Below are 18,939 nucleotides of genomic sequence, written 5' to 3' on the forward strand. Positions count from 1 at the left end.
TTTCTTTTTACGGTGCAAAGAAAAGCTGAATGTAATCTAAATTGTTGACAAAACACACAAATGACAAGCGTGTCGAGTAAGCGTAAAAAGTCTGCGTTGCAACCCTGCTGTAAAATGGCCACTGAATTCAGAATCTTGCTCCATGTTGGTGCATATTTTTTGTACGAGTAAAAGCCTTTATTTTGTTCAAGTCCGAGGCTTTTTTTTTTTTTACGGTTGAATTGTCATGCGGGTGTTTTTGTGAATAAAGTCGACTTTGGTGTGTTTTGTTCCTGTGGGTGGTCTTTGTAAACAGTCAACTTTGGTGTCAGTCATTCACGATGAGCCTCAGTTGATGCTGCATCTCTTGAATATGAAACTTCTTGCATGTTTTGTTACAGGTCTTGAAGTCTTCATTTACCCTATTCAATTATACCAGGGCGGGGGGCGGGGCCTGCTGCTCCTCCCGGGGGGCGGGGCCTGCTGCTCCTCCCGGGGGGCGGGGCCTGTGGCTCCTTGGGGGGCGGGGCAACCTTACGTATTTACACATAAATACTTGCATGCGTACACTTACACTAAGCGAGGTTCCAATTGCAAAAGCACCGGCAGGTATATGCTCAGCCCTGGGATCGAACCAGGTTCTTTCGGGTCAAGAGGCCGTGTCATTAACCAGTCGAACATTTCGACGTGGCAGCCCTCGGCCGTCTGCACTCTTTTGTACTTACCCAACGCGCGCGGAACGAAATACTGAACGGATGAGAATGACTCGAAGTGAAAGCGGGGTGACAGCCGAGCTCGCCACGCTTGGCGAGTGGCTCCGTCGCTGCGCTAGAACACCTGAGACCCAGGGTTCGACTCTCCACCACTGCGAAATGTACTGCTATGTGCTAACCATGAATGTATGTACTAACCGTGAATGTATGTATGTACTAACCATGAATGTATGGTTACATGAATGTATGGTTACATGAATGTATGGTTACATGAATGTATGGTTACATGAATGTATGTACTAACCATGAATGTATGGTTACATGAATGTATGGTTACATGAATGTATGTACTAAACCATGAATGTATGGTTACATGAATGTATGTACTAAACCATGAATGTATGGTTACATGAATGTATGTACTAAACCATGAATGTATGGTTACATGAATGTATGTACTAAACCATGAATGTATGGTTACATGAATGTATGTACTAACCATGAATGTATGGTTACATGAATGTATGTACTAACCATGAATGTATGGTTACATGAATGTATGGTTACATGAATGTATGGTTACATGAATGTATGGTTACATGAATGTATGGTTACATGAATGTATGGTTACATGAATGTATGGTTACATGAATGTATGTACTAACCATGAATGTATGTACTAACCATGAATGTATGGTTACATGAATGTATGTACTAACCATGAATGTATGGTTACATGAATGTATGTACTAACCATGAATGTATGGTTACATGAATGTATGTACTAACCATGAATGTATGGTTACATGAATGTATGTACTAACCATGAATGTATGTACTAACCATGAATGTATGTACTAACCATGAATGTATGGTTACATGAATGTATGTACTAACCATGAATGTATGGTTACATGAATGTATGTACTAACCATGAATGTATGGTTACATGAATGTATGTACTAACCATGAATGTATGGTTACATGAATGTATGTACTAACCATGAATGTATGGTTACATGAATGTATGGTTACATGAATGTATGGTTACATGAATGTATGGTTACATGAATGTATGGTTACATGAATGTATGGTTACATGAATGTATGTACTAACCATGAATGTATGTACTAACCATGAATGTATGGTTACATGAATGTATGTACTAACCATGAATGTATGGTTACATGAATCTATGTACTAACCATGAATGTATGGTTACATGAATGTATGGTTACATGAATGTATGGTTACATGAATGTATGGTTACATGAATGTATGGTTACATGAATGTATGTACTAACCATGAATGTATGTACTAACCATGAATGTATGTACTAACCATGAATGTATGTACTAACCATGAATGTATGGTTACATGAATGTATGTACTAACCATGAATGTATGTACTAACCATGAATGTATGGTTACATGAATGTATGTACTAACCATGAATGTATGGTTACATGAATGTTGTACTAACCAAACCATGAATGTATGTACTAACCATGAATGTATGGTTACATGAATGTATGTACTAACCATGAATGTATGGTTACATGAATGTATGTACTAACCATGAATGTATGGTTACATGAATGTATGGTTACATGAATGTATGTACTAACCAAACCATGAATGTATGTACTAACCATGAATGTATGTACTAACCATGAATGTATGTACTAACCAAACCATGACTGTATGTACTAACCACAAATATATGTACTAACCATGAATGTATGTACTAACCACAAATGTATGTACTGTACTAACCATGAATGTATGTGCTAACCATGAATGTATGTACTAACCACAAATGTATGTACTAACCAAACCATGAATGTATGTACAAACCATGAATGTATGTGCTAACCATGAATGTATGTACTAACCAAACCATGAATGTATGTACTAACCATGAATGTATGTACTAACCACAAATGTACGTACAAACCATGAATGTATGTACTAACTATGAATGTATGTACTAACCATGAATGTATGTACTAACCAAACCATGAATGTATGTACTAACCACAAATGTATGTACTAACCACAAATGTATGTACTAACCACGAATGTATGTACTAACCACGAATGTATGTACTAACCACGAATGTATGTACTAACCACGAATGTATGTACTAACCACGAATGTATGTACTAACCATGAATGTATGTACTAACCATGAATGTATGTACGTATGTACGTATGTACAAACCAAACCATGAATGTACTGTACAAAAAAAGCCATGCTTCCTAAATCAATAAAGAATGCTCGAAAAGGAGCATAGCTTTTTAGATTCCTACCCCTTTCTCACTTTATCCATTAAACCAACGATTCAACATATCCTGCAATTCTACAATAGAACACAAGTACACACTTTCACACTTATTGTTCTGTTTCATTTTTACTTTTACCTTTGGCACTTTTAGCCTTTGTAGCTGCTAAACAAAATATGCATCAAGCATACGAGCTGGTGTTTTAGAACAGCCTAAACTAGTAGGTCACAAAAAAGATACTTTAAAAAAAAATTATAAAAAGAGAATCGGCTTGTTTTTTACTGTTAAGAGAAGCGCGCAATGAACTGCTGTTAGTGCTGCTGGGAGAGAGGTTTGATTAGCGTTAGTATGGTTAGTACAGCACATTCACGGTTTGGTTAGTACAGTACATTCATGGTTTGGTTTGTACAGTACATTCATGGTTTGGTTTGTACATACATTCATGGTTTGGTTTGTACAGTACATTCATGGTTTGGTTTGTACATTCATGGTTTGGTTTGTACAGTACATTCATGGTTTGGTTTGTACAGTACATTCATGGTTTGGTTTGTACAGTACATTCATGGTTTGGTTTGGACAGTACATTCATGGTTTGGTTTGTACAGTACATTCATGGTTTGGTTTGTACATACATACATTCATGGTTTGGTTTGTACATACATACATTCATGGTTTGGTTTATACATACATACATACATACATTCATGGTTTGGTTTGTACAGTACATTCATGGTTAGGTTAGTACAGTACATTCATGGTTTGGTTTGTACATACATTCATGGTTTGGTTTGTACAGTACATTCATGGTTTGGTTTGTACAGTACATTCATGGTTTGGTTTGTACAGTAATGGTTTGGTTTGTACAGTACATTCATGGTTTGGTTTGTACATACATTCATGGTTTGGTTTGTACATACGTACATACATTCATGGTTAGTACATACATTCGTGGTTAGTACATACATTTGTGGTTAGTACATACATTTGTGGTTAGTACATACATTTGTGGTTAGTACATACATTTGTGGTTAGTACATACATTCATGGTTTGGTTAGTACATACATTCATGGTTAGTACATACATTCATGGTTAGTACATACATTTGTGGTTAGTACATACATTCATGGTTAGTACATACATTCATGGTTTGGTTAGTACATACATTCATGGTTTGGTTAGTACATACATTCATGGTTTGGTTAGTACATACATTCATGGTTAGCACATACATTCATGGTTAGTACAGTACATACATTTGTGGTTAGTACATACATTCATGGTTAGTACATATATTTGTGGTTAGTACATACAGTCATGGTTTGGTTAGTACATACATTTGTGGTTAGTACATACATTTGTGGTTAGTACATACATTCGTGGTTAGTACATACATTCATGGTTAGTACATACATTCATGTAACCATACATTCATGTAACCATACATTCATGTAACCATACATTCATGTAACCATACATTCATGTAACCATACATTCATGTAACCATACATTCATGGTTAGTACATACATTCATGGTTAGTACATACATTCATGGTTAGTACATACATTCATGGTTTGGTTAGTACAACATTCATGTAACCATACATTCATGGTTAGTACATACATTCATGTAACCATACATTCATGGTTAGTACATACATTCATGTAACCATACATTCATGGTTAGTACATACATTCATGTAACCATACATTCATGGTTAGTACATACATTCATGGTTAGTACATACATTCATGTAACCATACATTCATGGTTAGTACATACATTCATGTAACCATACATTCATGGTTAGTACATACATTCATGTAACCATACATTCATGTAACCATACATTCATGGTTAGTACATACATTCATGTAACCATACATTCATGGTTAGTACATACATTCGTGGTTAGTACATACATTTGTGGTTAGTACATACATTTGTGGTTAGTACATACATTCATGGTTAGTACATACATTCATGTAACCATACATTCATGTAACCATACATTCATGTAACCATACATTCATGGTTAGTACATACATTCATGGTTAGTACATACTTTCATGGTTAGTACATACATTCATGGTTTGGTTAGTACAACATTCATGTAACCATACATTCATGGTTAGTACATACATTCATGTAACCATACATTCATGGTTAGTACATACATTCATGGTTAGTACATACATTCATGTAACCATACATTCATGGTTAGTACATACATTCATGGTTAGTACATACATTCATGTAACCATACATTCATGGTTAGTACATACATTCATGTAACCATACATTCATGTAACCATACATTCATGGTTAGTACATACATTCATGTAACCATACATTCATGTAACCATACATACATTCATGTAACCATACATTCATGTAACCATACATTCATGGTTAGTACGTACATTCATGTAACCATACATTCATGGTTAGTACGTACATTCATGTAACCATACATTCATGGTTAGTACGTACATTCATGTAACCATACATTCATGGTTAGTACGTACATTCATGTAACCATACATTCATGGTTAGTACGTACATTCATGTAACCATACATTCATGGTTAGTACGTACATTCATGTAACCATACATTCATGGTTAGTACGTACATTCATGGTTAGTACGTACATTCATGTAACCATACATTCATGGTTAGTACGTACATTCATGGTTAGTACGTACATTCATGTAACCATACATTCATGGTTAGTACGTACATTCATGGTTAGTACGTACATTCATGTAACCATACATTCATGGTTAGTACATACATTCATGGTTAGTACGTACATTCATGTAACCATACATTCATGGTTAGTACGTACATTCATGGTTAGTACATACATTCATGGTTAGTACGTACATTCATGTAACCATACATTCATGGTTAGTACGTACATTCATGGTTAGTACATACATTCATGGTTAGTACGTACATTCATGTAACCATACATTCATGGTTAGTACGTACATTCATGGTTAGTACATACATTCATGGTTAGTACGTACATTCATGTAACCATACATTCATGGTTAGTACGTACATTCATGGTTAGTACATACATTCATGGTTAGTACGTACATTCATGTAACCATACATTCACGGTTAGTACGTACATTCATGGTTAGTACATACATTCATGGTTAGTACGTACATTCATGTAACCATACATTCACGGTTAGTACGTACATTCACGGTTAGTACGTACATTCATGTAACCATACATTCACGGTTAGTACGTACATTCATGGTTAGTACGTACATTCACGGTTAGTACGTACATTCATGTAACCATACATTCACGGTTAGTACGTACATTCATGGTTAGTACGTACATTCACGGTTAGTACGTACATTCATGTAACCATACATTCACGGTTAGTACGTACATTCATGGTTAGTACGTACATTCACGGTTAGTACGTACATTCATGTAACCATACATTCACGGTTAGTACGTACATTCATGGTTAGTACGTACATTCACGGTTAGTACGTACATTCATGTAACCATACATTCACGGTTAGTACGTACATTCATGGTTAGTACGTACATTCACGGTTAGTACGTACATTCATGTAACCATACATTCACGGTTAGTACGTACATTCATGGTTAGTACGTACATTCACGGTTAGTACGTACATTCATGTAACCATACATTCACGGTTAGTACGTACATTCACGGTTAGTACGTACATTCACGGTTAGTACGTACATTCACGGTTAGTACGTACATTCACGGTTAGTACGTACATTCACGGTTAGTACGTACATTCATGTAACCATACATTCACGGTTAGTACGTACATTCATGTAACCATACATTCACGGTTAGTACGTACATTCATGTAACCATACATTCACGGTTAGTACGTACATTCATGTAACCATACATTCACGGTTAGTACGTACATTCATGTAACCATACATTCACGGTTAGTACGTACATTCATGTAACCATACATTCACGGTTAGTACGTACATTCATGTAACCATACATTCACGGTTAGTACGTACATTCATGTAACCATACATTCACGGTTAGTACGTACATTCATGTAACCATACATTCACGGTTAGTACGTACATTCATGTAACCATACATTCACGGTTAGTACGTACATTCATGTAACCATACATTCACGGTTAGTACGTACATTCATGTAACCATACATTCACGGTTAGTACGTACATTCATGTAACCATACATTCACGGTTAGTACGTACATTCATGTAACCATACATTCACGGTTAGTACATACATTCATGTAACCATACATTCACGGTTAGTACATACATGGTTTGGTTAGTACATACATACATTCACGGTTAGTACATACATTCATGGTTAGCACATAGCAGTACATTTCGCAGTGGTGGAGAGTCGAACCCTGGGTCTCAGGTGTTCTAGCGCAGCGACGGAGCCACTCGCCAAGCGTGGCGAGCTCGGCTGTCACCCCGCTTTCACTTCGAGTCATTCTCATCCGTTCAGTATTTCGTTCCGCGCGCGTTGGGTAAGTACCAAAGAGTGCAGACGGCCGAGGGCTGCCAGGTCGAAATGTTCGACTGGTTAATGACACGGCCTCTTGACCCGAAAGAACCTGGTTCGATCCCAGGGCTGAGCATATACCTGCCGGTGCTTTTGCAATTGGAACCTCGCTTAGTGTAAGTGTACGCATGCAAGTATTTATGTGTAAATACGTAAGGTTGCCCCGCCCCCCAAGGAGCCACAGGCCCGCTCCCCGGGAGGAGCAGCAGGCCCCGCCCCCCGCCCTGGTATAATTGAATAGGGTAAATGAAGACTTCAAGACCTGTAACAAAACATGCAAGAAGTTTCATATTCAAGAGATGCAGCATCAACTGAGGCTCATCGTGAATGACTGACACCAAAGTTGACTGTTTACAAAGACCACCCACAGGAACAAAACACACCAAAGTCGACTTTATTCACAAAAACACCCGCATGACAATTCAACCGTAAAAAAAAAAAAAGCCTCGGACTTGAACAAAATAAAGGCTTTTACTCGTACAAAAAATATGCACCAACATGGAGCAAGATTCTGAATTCAGTGGCCATTTTACAGCAGGGTTGCAACGCAGACTTTTTACGCTTACTCGACACGCTTGTCATTTGTGTGTTTTGTCAACAATTTAGATTACATTCAGCTTTTCTTTGCACCGTAAAAAGAAATGCCTGACACTGCATATTTAACGTGACATATTTCTACTCATTTGTTTGAGACTAATTTCACAATTGCCTTATCAGAGAATGTTTCAAATGATTTCAATTTGTATGTTACATTGAACTCAATATGCACAGCTAGACTACACATGCCAATGTTGAAAATGGACCACTTGAATTCAGTTCAATTTAATTCAGGTACAGAGGCACACAATTACAGTACAAACTTTACAGTTCACTCCATGTATTAAAAAAACCACTTTAAAACAATATTGCACAATGACACAGCGCTGAGAAGAAAGAGAGGCATCATGCAGACAGTGTGCACACCCAGTGAAAAATTGGAGGGAGGGAGGGAAAGAAAGCGCAAAAGGAAAAACAAAGTCATACTCTCCCCCTAAATGTTGGCTGCTTTGCCCACCCGACCTCGCCGCATCTGCACCCGCCTCATGTTGGCCGCTCGTCACACTGCAAAATGATGCAAAGGCAAGTGATTGAGACGCGCTGCGCTCAAACCTCAAACGTGGTTGCGTCCATCGCGTGCGAAAATCCTGCAACAAGGAAAAAGGCGTCGTGACAAACGGCAACGGACGACAAACATTTGCTCGTGTGCCCGCTTACCTGAGAGAATGCCACGTGGTCGGGCGCTATCTTGCTTCACCTGTATTTGATAAATCCCTGGTGCACACCAGTTTTCAATTAACCTAAGGGTCTGACGTCACGTCCACCGAGCCAAGGCAAACTTCTTCTCCTGCATGTCGAACGGCGCTTTGCACACTAGCGCCACCAGGTGACCTGTCATGATGCCTGCCCTGCGTTGGCTTTTTGTTGTCACACACAGACACGTACACGCACACACACACACACACACACACACACACACACACACACACACACACACACACACACACACACACACACACACACACACACACACACACACACACACACACACACACACACACACTTTGGGTGCCACGCTGTTGCCATCTCCTGGTCAGCATGCGACATGTGATCAGTGACCAATTCTGTTTTTTCAATTTTTGTTGTCAGAATAAACATTGAAAACCAAACAGATGACTTTTCCTCAGACTGTAGTCCAATTTTGGTGATTCTATTTTAAATAGCTAATAACCAGTTGTCTTCCACGTTTAATATCTGCTTCCAAATGTAATATCCAATCACCAAAAAAGACACGGACCAATACTGTTTTTGTTGGAGAAATAATAATAATTATTATATCAATATATTATATTTTATTTATTAATCATCGAATATCAAACTGTTATTAGACGTTTCCTTAGTTGTTCTGGAGAATAATCAGCGCAAGCTGTATTTTAATTTCGGGTTTTCTAATTCAAAACGAAAATCAAATAACCACTCATGTCCCGATCTTTAAAATCTGTATGATCTAGACACGGACCGTGTAATGACGTCATCGTAGGTTCCAGCACGTATCGTATATTTGACTCACACGCAGCAATGTATCAAAGCTCTTATAAACATAGGGATCGCCTATATATTTTTGTATTAGGACAAAGAAAACAAGGTGTTTTATAAACCTGAACAATTATTATCGGTTAATATCTAATATGCTCCCTGTCCAAGTAGCGCACTTGCAAAGGATGACTAGCAGGGGGCGCCAATGTTGCATTTCGTATCCTCGCCAGCTACCGTTTAACTCAACGAGCAAGAAGCATCTCCACAATTTTCACAAGCTTCGAGCTAAATGTTCCGATAAATATCTCATTTAGATGACAAATAACTCGTTACATGAGGTGATGTTCAGCAGGTAAACTGACGACTTATTTCTTGTTTTACATCGAGGTAAAAGCGCGATTGTTTAAAACAATTCACGGTGGATTGCTTTTGAAATGATTCAGCCATGTTTGACGTTTTGCCTTCGTGTCGATTCATGTCAGTAATCCTCATGCCTTTTCACAGTTTTTGTGATTTGATTCACTCCCAATAATGCCTTGAGATGAATATCTGCTTATGTTTTCTTTATATTTGCTTATCACATGTTTCTAAACATTAATCGTCGTCTGAGCTAAATCTGTGTCAGGCACTATGACGTCAAATGAGTGGATAATACACCTTGTATGGAGCGAACTACTTACTGGGCTATATGTACAGTGAATGCAAAGATGTCTCCATTCATTTTAAATCTTAATCGTTCATTAGACCCTTTTAACCAGTTGAGATGATAGATAATAGAGATAACTTCCTTCCTGCGTAGATGCGATTGCCATGGAAGCGGACAAGATACCTAAATTCTCCTCCAAGGATGAGGAAATCAACTTTTGGAAAGCGCTCTTCGTCAAGTATAAGGCAAAGTATGTGATACGTAACGTTGTGAGTTTTTGCCTATTTAAGCTTTTGATGATTAAATGTGGAGTTTAATTGCAGCTTACTTCTTGTCAGTTGAGGAGAGCAGGCTTTATGTTCTTGCTGATGTGACAGATGCATCGCACCAGGAGATTCCATTTTCAGATGCGCCTTTGTTCATCAGAATGTTCTTTTTAGCGTGACATCTTTCTTTTTGTCTGTCCGCGTGTGTCCTCTATTGTCGGCCGGTAGCTACCAGGAGGCTCACGAGGAGCTGCTGGAGTTCCAGGAGGGCAGCAGGGAGCTGGAAGCTGAACTGGAAGCTCAGCTGGGCCAGGCCGAGCATCGCCTGAAGGACCTCCAATCAGACAACCTTAGGCTGAAGAACGACGTGGAGTCGCTCAAGGTAAAGGCGGAGCCAGATATCTGGAATATCTTCATCACAAGCCTTGGTTGTGAATGCCTGGGCTTTATTGTACCCACTCTGCCTATTTTGTTTATCAATGTTGGTCACAACTGAGAACAAGAAACATGAAAAATGTATGAGGCTACTCAATATGCTATGTTAGGAGAGGCTGGAGCAGCAGTACTCACAGAGCTACAAGCAGATATCCGTTCTGGAGGACGACCTGGTGCAAACGCGCAGTATCAAGGAGCACCTCCACAAATACGTGCGAGAACTGGAACAGTCCAACGATGACCTGGAACGAGCCAAGAGGTCTGGAAACATTTTGCTGGTCAGCGTTGTATTTTGCTTCTGACCGTGTGGTTTTGTTTTTGTTTCTCAGAGCGACCATCATGTCCCTGGAGAACTTTGATCAGCGTCTGAACCAGGCCATCGAGAGGAACGCCTTTCTGGAGAGCGAGTTGGATGAGAAGGAGTCGCTTCTCGAGTCCGTTCAGAGACTCAAAGATGAAGCCAGAGGTGAGAGCTGGGGAGGAGGGGGTCGCCTATGATTAAGCTAAAAAATAAATCAAATCAAATCGGAAGTTCTTCATCTTTACCTCGACTAATTAATGAAGGTTTGTGTTTGGTCAGACTTGCGTCAGGAGCTTGCAGTGCGTGAACGTCAGGCGGACGTGAGCCGGACATCGGACTCCGGCTCTCCCACGCATGACGACGTCAAGATGGTCTCACCGTCGCTCTCCACGCCTGCCACGCCTCTCAGTAAAGGTCTGGACAACGCGCTCCTCGCAGACGGCACAGGTCTGTGCAGCCTCACATATTTTGCAGCTTTTGGACAGAAGTAATGGGACACGGTTCTTTTTGCAGGACTTGGCACAAGTTACACCAGTCACTCACCACTGACTCCATCAGCACGGATATCAGCGCTCAACATCGTCAGCGACCTACTGAGAAAAGTCGGAGTAAGTTGCTTTTGGGTTTCTATAAACCCCTCAAATTTGTTTTATTGGTCCTCTCCATAACAAACCTCGTGTCCGGCAGGTTCTGGAGGCCAAACTAGCTGCGTGCAGGAATCTGGCTAAAGAGCAGCAGGCCAAGAAAAACTACGCTCTGGACAATGGCAACATCCTCAATGCCAATAGCGCATATTCCCAGTCACTGCGTATCACCTATTTGGACAAAGCGTGAGTGAGTCTCTTTTGATTTATTTTTTGTGTGTGACGGGATGATGAGTAAAAAAAAAACAAAAAAAAGAATTCAGAGGGTGGAACATTTCTGGGTAATCTACTAGGGAAGTTAAGAGGATGAATTTGGAAATACTTTGAATGGTACGTTTTTAATGGGAAATGAGGGATATTTAACGGAACTTCATTTTGGTTTTGCAGCAGAGGGGCAAGCAGCCTTGATCCAGGGACCCTCACAGTCATCACGGTCCCTCCCGCTGCCTCTTCTGCCAGCTTGGTGCCCCTCACAATTTGAACACCGTACCAACCACTACAGACCCCCAACAAAGACCTCACAGCACCACGAGACAAATTGATATGCAAATGTGTTCACTCATCACTCGGCAATAAGTCAAAGCGAGCGTTCACATGCGCGTTGGAGTGTTTCCTGACTAACTATCTTATTTATTGAGGATTGTAGATGTTTAAAGTCTTAACAGAGAGGTGGTCTTTTTCATTTTATTTACCTTTTGTTCAAATGTGTGTCACTTTTGGTCATATTGATCGTTTACGTTCCACTTAGAGGTGGCAGGAAACCAATTCATCCACTTAAAACAGTTAATGGCTATGATGGACTAAAATAATATATATGTATGTGTGTGACTTAATGTGTAATTAATTAAAATTGGAATTATCACAAGTGTTCATTAAATGTCAGTGATTGAACAGTAAATTTGTTAAAAAAAAATGTAGGGAAATATTCAATTGAATTAAGAATTTTTTCCAAAATGATTTGGTATTTTAATGAATTCATAACTTTGCGTACCTTCTGCTCATTTGGAAATGCAAATCTTTCAACAAGAAACTGAAAAAATCCAAAATATGTAAAAGGGATAGCTCATTTTAAATTGGATCACAGTGCGATACTTGCAGGGTCCCGTTTGAGGAGCATGACTTTTTTTTTTTAATACAATACTGCTACTAATAATGCATCAGATGTATATGGCACTTTTCTGGACAAAGGATGGCAAAGAAGAGAAATCTTTATTTGACAAAGCCAGTAACAAACTCCTGGTGTGTTTCTATTTTGTCAATAAAGATGGCTCTGGGTGAACAAACATTGAGGTCACCAATGATATCCAATGAGTCTAGTTTCTAAGGAAACATTAAACATGAGTGTCCATTTGTGATTTGTCGACCTGTTGTGATGTAATTGCACTATTTATTAATCAAATGAAATCGGTGAAACTGAATCCTGATGGGTCCTAAATTCCTTTTTTGACATTTAACTGTTTAATAAAAAAACTTTTTTTTATGACGGAGAGGGCTTCGTTCTCAACGCAGACGTGTGACTTACCCTGCTGAGATTTATTAATGAAGACTACTCATTGCTGACAGCTGAAGGCTAAAGTTGGGACTCAATGTGGGTCACATAACAATTCCAAGTGGGCCGTCAGGTGAAGCCAACAGCAGGGATCAAAATAGTTTGTATCAAGCTCACAAATCACAGTTAGATTTCACTTACCTCTGCCAAGGAGGTTATGTTGATATTGGCATGATTTTTATTTGCATGAATTCCACATTTCTATTCAGTGGCAGCCCACTTGATGGTTATGAGAAGGGGAAACATAAGATTTGCTGTCCCCCAACATTGGCAAAAAAAATCCATATCGAGGCTTGGAAGAGTCTGTCAAACGATACCTCAGGAGAAGCTGATGCTTTCTGCAGAGGCGTAGTAGCCCATGCAATCGGCTGAATATCGCTGCGACAGTGACACCGTGTTCAGATCCAGCTCTCCGAAATGATAAGCTCCAAATGTCTGCATTCGAGAACAACACACAAAAGGGCTTGGGATACGTAATTGTGGACTAGAGAATGAATAGAATAGAGAAAATAATTATTGTTGTACCATTTATTCTCTTAACATTATGACTTTTTTAAAAAGATTTGTTCTAACACGATGCTTTTGTCCTTGGTTATTTTCTCAAACATTAATCTGATAACATTATGACTTTATTCTCTTATCATTGCACCTGTATAACTTTAGGAATGGTTGAATTCTAAATGAAATTTATTACAGCATTTTTCTCTAACCTTTAATATATTTCTGGCATCAAATGCCTCTCGCTCATTCTTGCCATGTCTTCCTGACCCGCTGGCCTCTTCCACTGGAAAGGAAAAAAAAAAAACGTAATGTGAAACAAGGAGCTTGGGATCAGACTTCCAAACACAACACGGCATTAAATCGACTTGCTTCCACGCTGATGCAGTGGGCACAAAATCAAGGTTAGTTCTATTGGTTGGAATTTAGACCATAATTGACGTTGACCATGCGCTGGTAAACATGTTGGGAAATGCTTGGGAAATCTGGAGGGTGGGGAGGGCTTGATCCCAGGCCAAGATGAATCGAGTCTTTGTCAGTACTTGGAAAAACATGCTGCGGTCGCATGCGGATGCCACAAATGTCTCTGGCGAAATTTCGACATTGCAGCTCGACAGTTGAAAACATGCTGAAGATTTAGTTATTTTTTTTTACTATTATACTACTTAATATTATTAATTGTATCTCTATATACATACGTTGGCCCTCAAAAGTGGGGGAAAATGTTTTGTTGTCGGTTGTTCAAATTTTTTGTTTTGGTTTCGTTTGGCATAAGCGTTAATCTCGGTTCTAAAAATAGTGCATTGTGATTTCCTAAGAATGTTACCAAAGCAATCCTTAAAAAAAAAAATACAAAGACTGAGATATGTATAGAAATAAAGTGTAAGATTATATATTGACTGATTCCAACCATTTAAAGCATTGCCGAGAGCTATAGTGAAAAACCGTGTGTGGTATTGCCAATGTGATGTACCAGTGGTGTCTTTTCTGAACAGGGTATTGATCACAGTGGCGTGCAGCTTGACTCTGTCCCATTCTTGTGTCATTTGGCCCACAGAGACGAAATACTCCACCAGGTGATCCGCAATCACCTGCAACCTGTAGCAGTAAACTTGAATACAAAGAAGATTACTTTTTTTTTTTTAGGTACTTCCATTACTTGTCAGAGCCGTCCGTCACGTTGACTTTAGCGTACAAGACGTCCACCATGGCGGGGTCGTCGTTCATATACTCGATGCCTGCCACCTGTAAAGGCAGAGGCTTTCCTCCTGTGATGTGCCTGACGGAAAAAATCAGAAAATGTTTTTTTTTTTCATTCATTAAAGCTCTACACAAATCAAAAACATACCTGATAAAGTTCTGACAGTTCTGGAGGTGCTCGCATGCTTTCCTAATTTCCGAGTCATCCAACAGCGTGAGTGTGCCGACAGTCAGGTGAAGCTTTGCCGGGTTCTGAAAGATGCTTTCATCGAGTCCGTGGTCCTATGCGATCATAAATGAATAAATAAAAAGTATAAATACCTTTCACATGCAGTCTGTGTTTATTGTACCTGTGAACATTGCTCCAAGACATCATCTTTAAACTTCAAGAATCCCTTCTGGACTTTGGGGTCATTGAGGGGGAACGACAGGAAGTGCGTGAAAGGCTGCTTCTTCCGGAAGTTTTCAATGAGGACTTCGATTCTCGTGATGGCAGAGGAGACTGCAGCTTTGTGCGGCCCTGTGACGACTGAAAACATGAAAATAAATTACTTTTACGATTATAATTACTTTTAGACTTCTCAAAACAGAATTTCCAGTGAGGCGCCGATAATGGTCATACCTATCTGTCCTTCCACACCTTGTTTGGGGATGTTAATCGACGTTTTTGTGTCCAACTCAAGCTGTTTACGAGTTTCTCCCTTTTTACCGATGATGTATCTGTCGGAACAGGACAAATCAGAGAGATGAATATTCTCAGAGCTTTGGGTGTGTTTTTTATACTTTTGTGTGACTCACTTGTACAAGACAGTTGGCACGTCGATGGCACATCGGAATCCTCTCTCAGTCTGTTCAATCAAGTGAGCATCACATGTTTCCTCTGCCTCGAATTCTTCGCTCACGGCATGACAAATAAGAACCACAAATTTTTACTTTTTATTACTTGCGCCCAGAGTTCATAATGCATGTTACACCTACCAGGTGTTCCCATGTAGGCGACATCTTCCTCTTCCTCCTCATACTGTTCTTCTTGAACAACGTTCCTTCGATATATTCTTCCATTTATATTAATAAGAGGAGGGCGTAAAACGTCCATTTTGTTAACAAAAGCTATCCCAGCAGAGTAAAGCAGTGCAATTCAAGTAAATTACGCGATACAAACGCGTCACGAAATCTTAAGTTGTTTTGAATTTGTGCTCGTTGCTACGTCAACATCGCCGCCATATTGTTATTTGCCGTAAACGGCCGACTTTGTCGTAAAGTGCAGCTGAGGTATCTTTTCAGCGAAACAAACGGCAGCATCAACTGGGCGGATTAACGTCAAAGTTTCCAGGTTATCACGCGCATTGGGTGTAAGTTTCTTTGAAACATGATCAAATTACGATGTTTAACAAAGTGATAATGTTGCTATATCCACGATCGGCTGCTTTATTCGTTAACCAATGCTAAGCGAGCTAACGTTGGTGTTTTCATTGAGTGACGTCCGATTGCAATGCAAGTGACAAGTGCGTTTCCAAAAAATGTTGCACAGGCAATGGCGGCGTCTTCTTCGTCCTCCTCGGCCGGAGGCGTAAGCGGCAGCTCGGTGACCGGTTCGGGGTTCAGCGCCTCGGAACTCATTCCTCCCAGGAAGGTCCTGTACACCTACCCAAAAGGAGCTGGTGAAATGATGGAAGGTTTGTAGAGGAATAGTGTGAATCTGCTCAGTAGGAATTTTGTTAAAAAAATAATAAATAAAAGATTTAAGTAAGTAAGTGACATAAGGTGCTAGAGTCTGGGATATTTCATTGTGAGGCTGGATGTGAGTTGTAGCCTACAGCATTTTTTTGCAAATGTTCAGCCGAATCAGCAACTGGCTCTCCTTGCCCACGTGTGAGGGCTCGAGTTTACTTTATCCGGAACTTGCTCATTACACCAATGTACAAGTTGCCTAACTCTCTTGTATTCCCTTTTACAGACGGCTCAGACAGGTTTCTGTGCGAGTCTGTATTCAGCTACCAAGTGGCGTCGGCACTGAAGCAGGTCAAACACGGTATGTGACTGAAACACAGCACTAAATATGTTATTGTTTTTTTGGCTGACTGTTGATCTCCCGGCAGATCAACAAGTTTCTCGCATGGAGAAACTGGCTAGCTTGGTGGAGGAGCTGGAAGCGGATGAGTGGCGGTACAAGCCCATCGAACAGCTCCTGGGATTCACGCCGTCGTAAACAAAAGTAAACACTGAGATGCCTTTTTAGGGGAGAAAACAAGGACTTTTTTTTTTTGGAAATAAAAATATTTATCTAATAAAATGAGGTGGCAAAAGTATCTACACTCTGTTCTTTAAGGTACTTGTTGAAGGTAAAAAGTTTTAAAATGTAGGAAGTAAAAATGTCAGGAAAAAAGAGGATTGTATAAACTGTCTAATTCTTTACATTCTGATTATTCATAGGCTTCGGTAACATAGAATATTTAAAAGTGCTATTTTCCCGGATAAAAAACATTTTTATTTTGGGAGAGGCTAGAATGAATGAATTAATGGCATTTCCATTCCTTTTAATAGGGAACGACGATTTGAGATGAGTACAATCGCAAGCATGCTCAGGGAAGGAATAATAGTAATTCAACATACAGTAACTAAGTATTTGTACTTTTTTTTTTCCTTCCCAACAATAATATGAGCGCGTGACACAGAAGCCATCACAAACAATCCATTCATGCACGTAATTAAAAGCCGTACATTCTTTGTGTCAGCTGTTTGTTATTTTGAGTTTAACTGCACTCTTTCACAAACATGTTCTAGTTGAACGAAGTGTGACGTCACGGGTCTCGTATCAATCAGCAGACGTGCTGTGTTGACAGCGAGCAAACACGCTGTTTTGTTCCTCCTAGTGAATGAGCGTGTGTGTTTTTTAATTCACAGTGAGGAGGGTGTGGAGCGTACAGAATGTACTTGGAGAAAAACTGTCCAGGCGCTTGGCAAAGGCACGCCTTTGGACGCAGTCAGAATTCAATCCCAGGGAGAGAGTTCAAAAGTTTGGCGTGCTCGTCAACAAGTCAGGCGTCAGGAAATAAAAGTTCACCATCTCAAGTTCATGTGATCAAATTTGGAATCTCAGTGCACACACATTAAAACGTGGAAACGTGTGTGTGTGTTGGGGTAATTAAAAAAATACATAATTCTGTCCTCTAAATTAAAAAAAAAGTGGATATGAAAAGTCTTCACACCCCTTTTCAAATGTTGGTTTTTGTGATAGACATGCCGTAATGTTGGGCAAAGAGCGTACATACATAGGAGTGTAAAGTATATGCCTTAAAGAAATACCGTATGACTATCAAATCTCGAAGAAGATTGACCTACATAATCTTGGGGGGTCGCCAGTGGGCCGCACCACACTAAGACGTGGGCCAACCCCCCCGCCCTCCCTTTTGGGACGCAGTGTGCTTTGTGGTGTTTGTCTTGTTTAGACAGCCACGCCCACTCACGTGTACCCACCAAAGTACTGCTCCCAACTTCCTCTCACACACACACACACCAACAACTTCCTCTTTTGCAACTTAACACCGTGAATGCACATCTTCCATCTGACCCTGGACTGATCGCCAGTCAATCCACACTCACATTGACACCTATGACACCAGTCTTCAATGAATCCAACACCAGGTTTTGGAAATGTGGGAGGAAAGTGAAGGGATGACATATGAGTCTTGAAACCCAAACCTCAAAAATGTGAGGCAGACATGCAAACCACTTGACCATCGTGATGCTACGTGCGCAACTCATAACA

The 18,939-nt window shown here is 39.8% G+C and overlaps 3 protein-coding genes across 9 annotated transcripts; 2 read left to right on the forward strand and 1 right to left on the reverse strand.

Annotated features, from left to right (window-relative positions):
- Positions 1 to 9,854: 9,854 nt before the first annotated feature.
- LOC119137855 (nuclear distribution protein nudE-like 1-A) lies at positions 9,855 to 13,341 on the forward strand. Of its 5 annotated transcripts, none has more exons than XM_037277391.1 (9): positions 9,855 to 9,983; positions 10,431 to 10,527; positions 10,772 to 10,925; positions 11,089 to 11,237; positions 11,308 to 11,444; positions 11,559 to 11,726; positions 11,793 to 11,887; positions 11,967 to 12,109; positions 12,311 to 13,341. In XM_037277391.1, exons 2-9 carry the CDS (start codon positions 10,442 to 10,444, stop codon positions 12,402 to 12,404), a joined length of 1,026 nt encoding a protein of 341 aa, XP_037133286.1. In that variant the 5' UTR covers positions 9,855 to 9,983; positions 10,431 to 10,441; the 3' UTR covers positions 12,405 to 13,341. The 5 variants fall into 5 exon arrangements, with proteins under 5 accessions (XP_037133286.1, XP_037133287.1, XP_037133288.1 ...); XM_037277392.1 differs by having other exon boundaries at positions 12,314 to 13,341; XM_037277393.1 differs by having other exon boundaries at positions 11,559 to 11,693.
- ascc1 (activating signal cointegrator 1 complex subunit 1) lies at positions 13,055 to 16,464 on the reverse strand. Of its 2 annotated transcripts, none has more exons than XM_037277390.1 (10): positions 16,150 to 16,319; positions 15,969 to 16,072; positions 15,793 to 15,890; positions 15,521 to 15,699; positions 15,319 to 15,452; positions 15,130 to 15,249; positions 14,944 to 15,068; positions 14,183 to 14,256; positions 13,790 to 13,907; positions 13,055 to 13,691 (listed from the first exon to the last, which is right to left on the reverse strand). In XM_037277390.1, exons 1-9 carry the CDS (start codon positions 16,264 to 16,266, stop codon positions 13,791 to 13,793), a joined length of 1,068 nt encoding a protein of 355 aa, XP_037133285.1. In that variant the 5' UTR covers positions 16,267 to 16,319; the 3' UTR covers positions 13,055 to 13,691; position 13,790. The 2 variants fall into 2 exon arrangements, with proteins under 2 accessions (XP_037133285.1, XP_037133284.1); XM_037277389.1 differs by adding an exon at positions 16,349 to 16,464 and having other exon boundaries at positions 13,132 to 13,907; positions 16,150 to 16,301.
- On the forward strand, positions 16,397 to 17,560 carry anapc16 (anaphase promoting complex subunit 16). Of its 2 annotated transcripts, none has more exons than XM_037277397.1 (4): positions 16,397 to 16,522; positions 16,702 to 16,846; positions 17,128 to 17,202; positions 17,270 to 17,507. In XM_037277397.1, the coding sequence occupies exons 2-4, from the start codon at positions 16,705 to 16,707 to the stop codon at positions 17,377 to 17,379; spliced, it is 327 nt and encodes a 108-aa protein (XP_037133292.1). In that variant the 5' UTR covers positions 16,397 to 16,522; positions 16,702 to 16,704; the 3' UTR covers positions 17,380 to 17,507. The 2 variants fall into 2 exon arrangements, with proteins under 2 accessions (XP_037133292.1, XP_037133293.1); XM_037277398.1 differs by having other exon boundaries at positions 16,412 to 16,503; positions 17,270 to 17,560.
- The last annotated feature ends 1,379 nt before the right edge of the window (positions 17,561 to 18,939 follow it).

Source organism: Syngnathus acus, chromosome 19 (genome assembly GCF_901709675.1).
Source record: "Syngnathus acus chromosome 19, fSynAcu1.2, whole genome shotgun sequence".
NCBI classification, from domain to species: Eukaryota; Metazoa; Chordata; class Actinopteri; order Syngnathiformes; family Syngnathidae; genus Syngnathus; species Syngnathus acus.

Excerpts from the sequence above, each read along its gene's own strand:
- LOC119137855 (XM_037277391.1), top strand. The coding sequence starts at position 10,442 with ATGGAAGCGGACAAGATACCTAAATTCTCCTCCAAGGATGAGGAAATC. Across the intron at positions 11,445-11,558 it reads ACTCAAAGATGAAGCCAGAG|ACTTGCGTCAGGAGCTTGCA; the intron begins GTGAGAGCTGGG and ends GTGTTTGGTCAG. Across the intron at positions 11,727-11,792 it reads GCTCCTCGCAGACGGCACAG|GACTTGGCACAAGTTACACC; the intron begins GTCTGTGCAGCC and ends TTCTTTTTGCAG.
- anapc16 (XM_037277397.1), top strand. The coding sequence starts at position 16,705 with ATGGCGGCGTCTTCTTCGTCCTCCTCGGCCGGAGGCGTAAGCGGCAGC. Across the intron at positions 16,847-17,127 it reads AGCTGGTGAAATGATGGAAG|ACGGCTCAGACAGGTTTCTG; the intron begins GTTTGTAGAGGA and ends TCCCTTTTACAG. Across the intron at positions 17,203-17,269 it reads ACTGAAGCAGGTCAAACACG|ATCAACAAGTTTCTCGCATG; the intron begins GTATGTGACTGA and ends ATCTCCCGGCAG.
- ascc1 (XM_037277390.1), bottom strand. The coding sequence starts at position 16,266 with ATGGACGTTTTACGCCCTCCTCTTATTAATATAAATGGAAGAATATAT. Across the intron at positions 15,250-15,318 it reads AACTGTCAGAACTTTATCAG|GCACATCACAGGAGGAAAGC; the intron begins GTATGTTTTTGA and ends TTTTTCCGTCAG. Across the intron at positions 14,257-14,943 it reads GTTCAGAAAAGACACCACTG|TGGAAGAGGCCAGCGGGTCA; the intron begins GTACATCACATT and ends TTTCCTTTCCAG.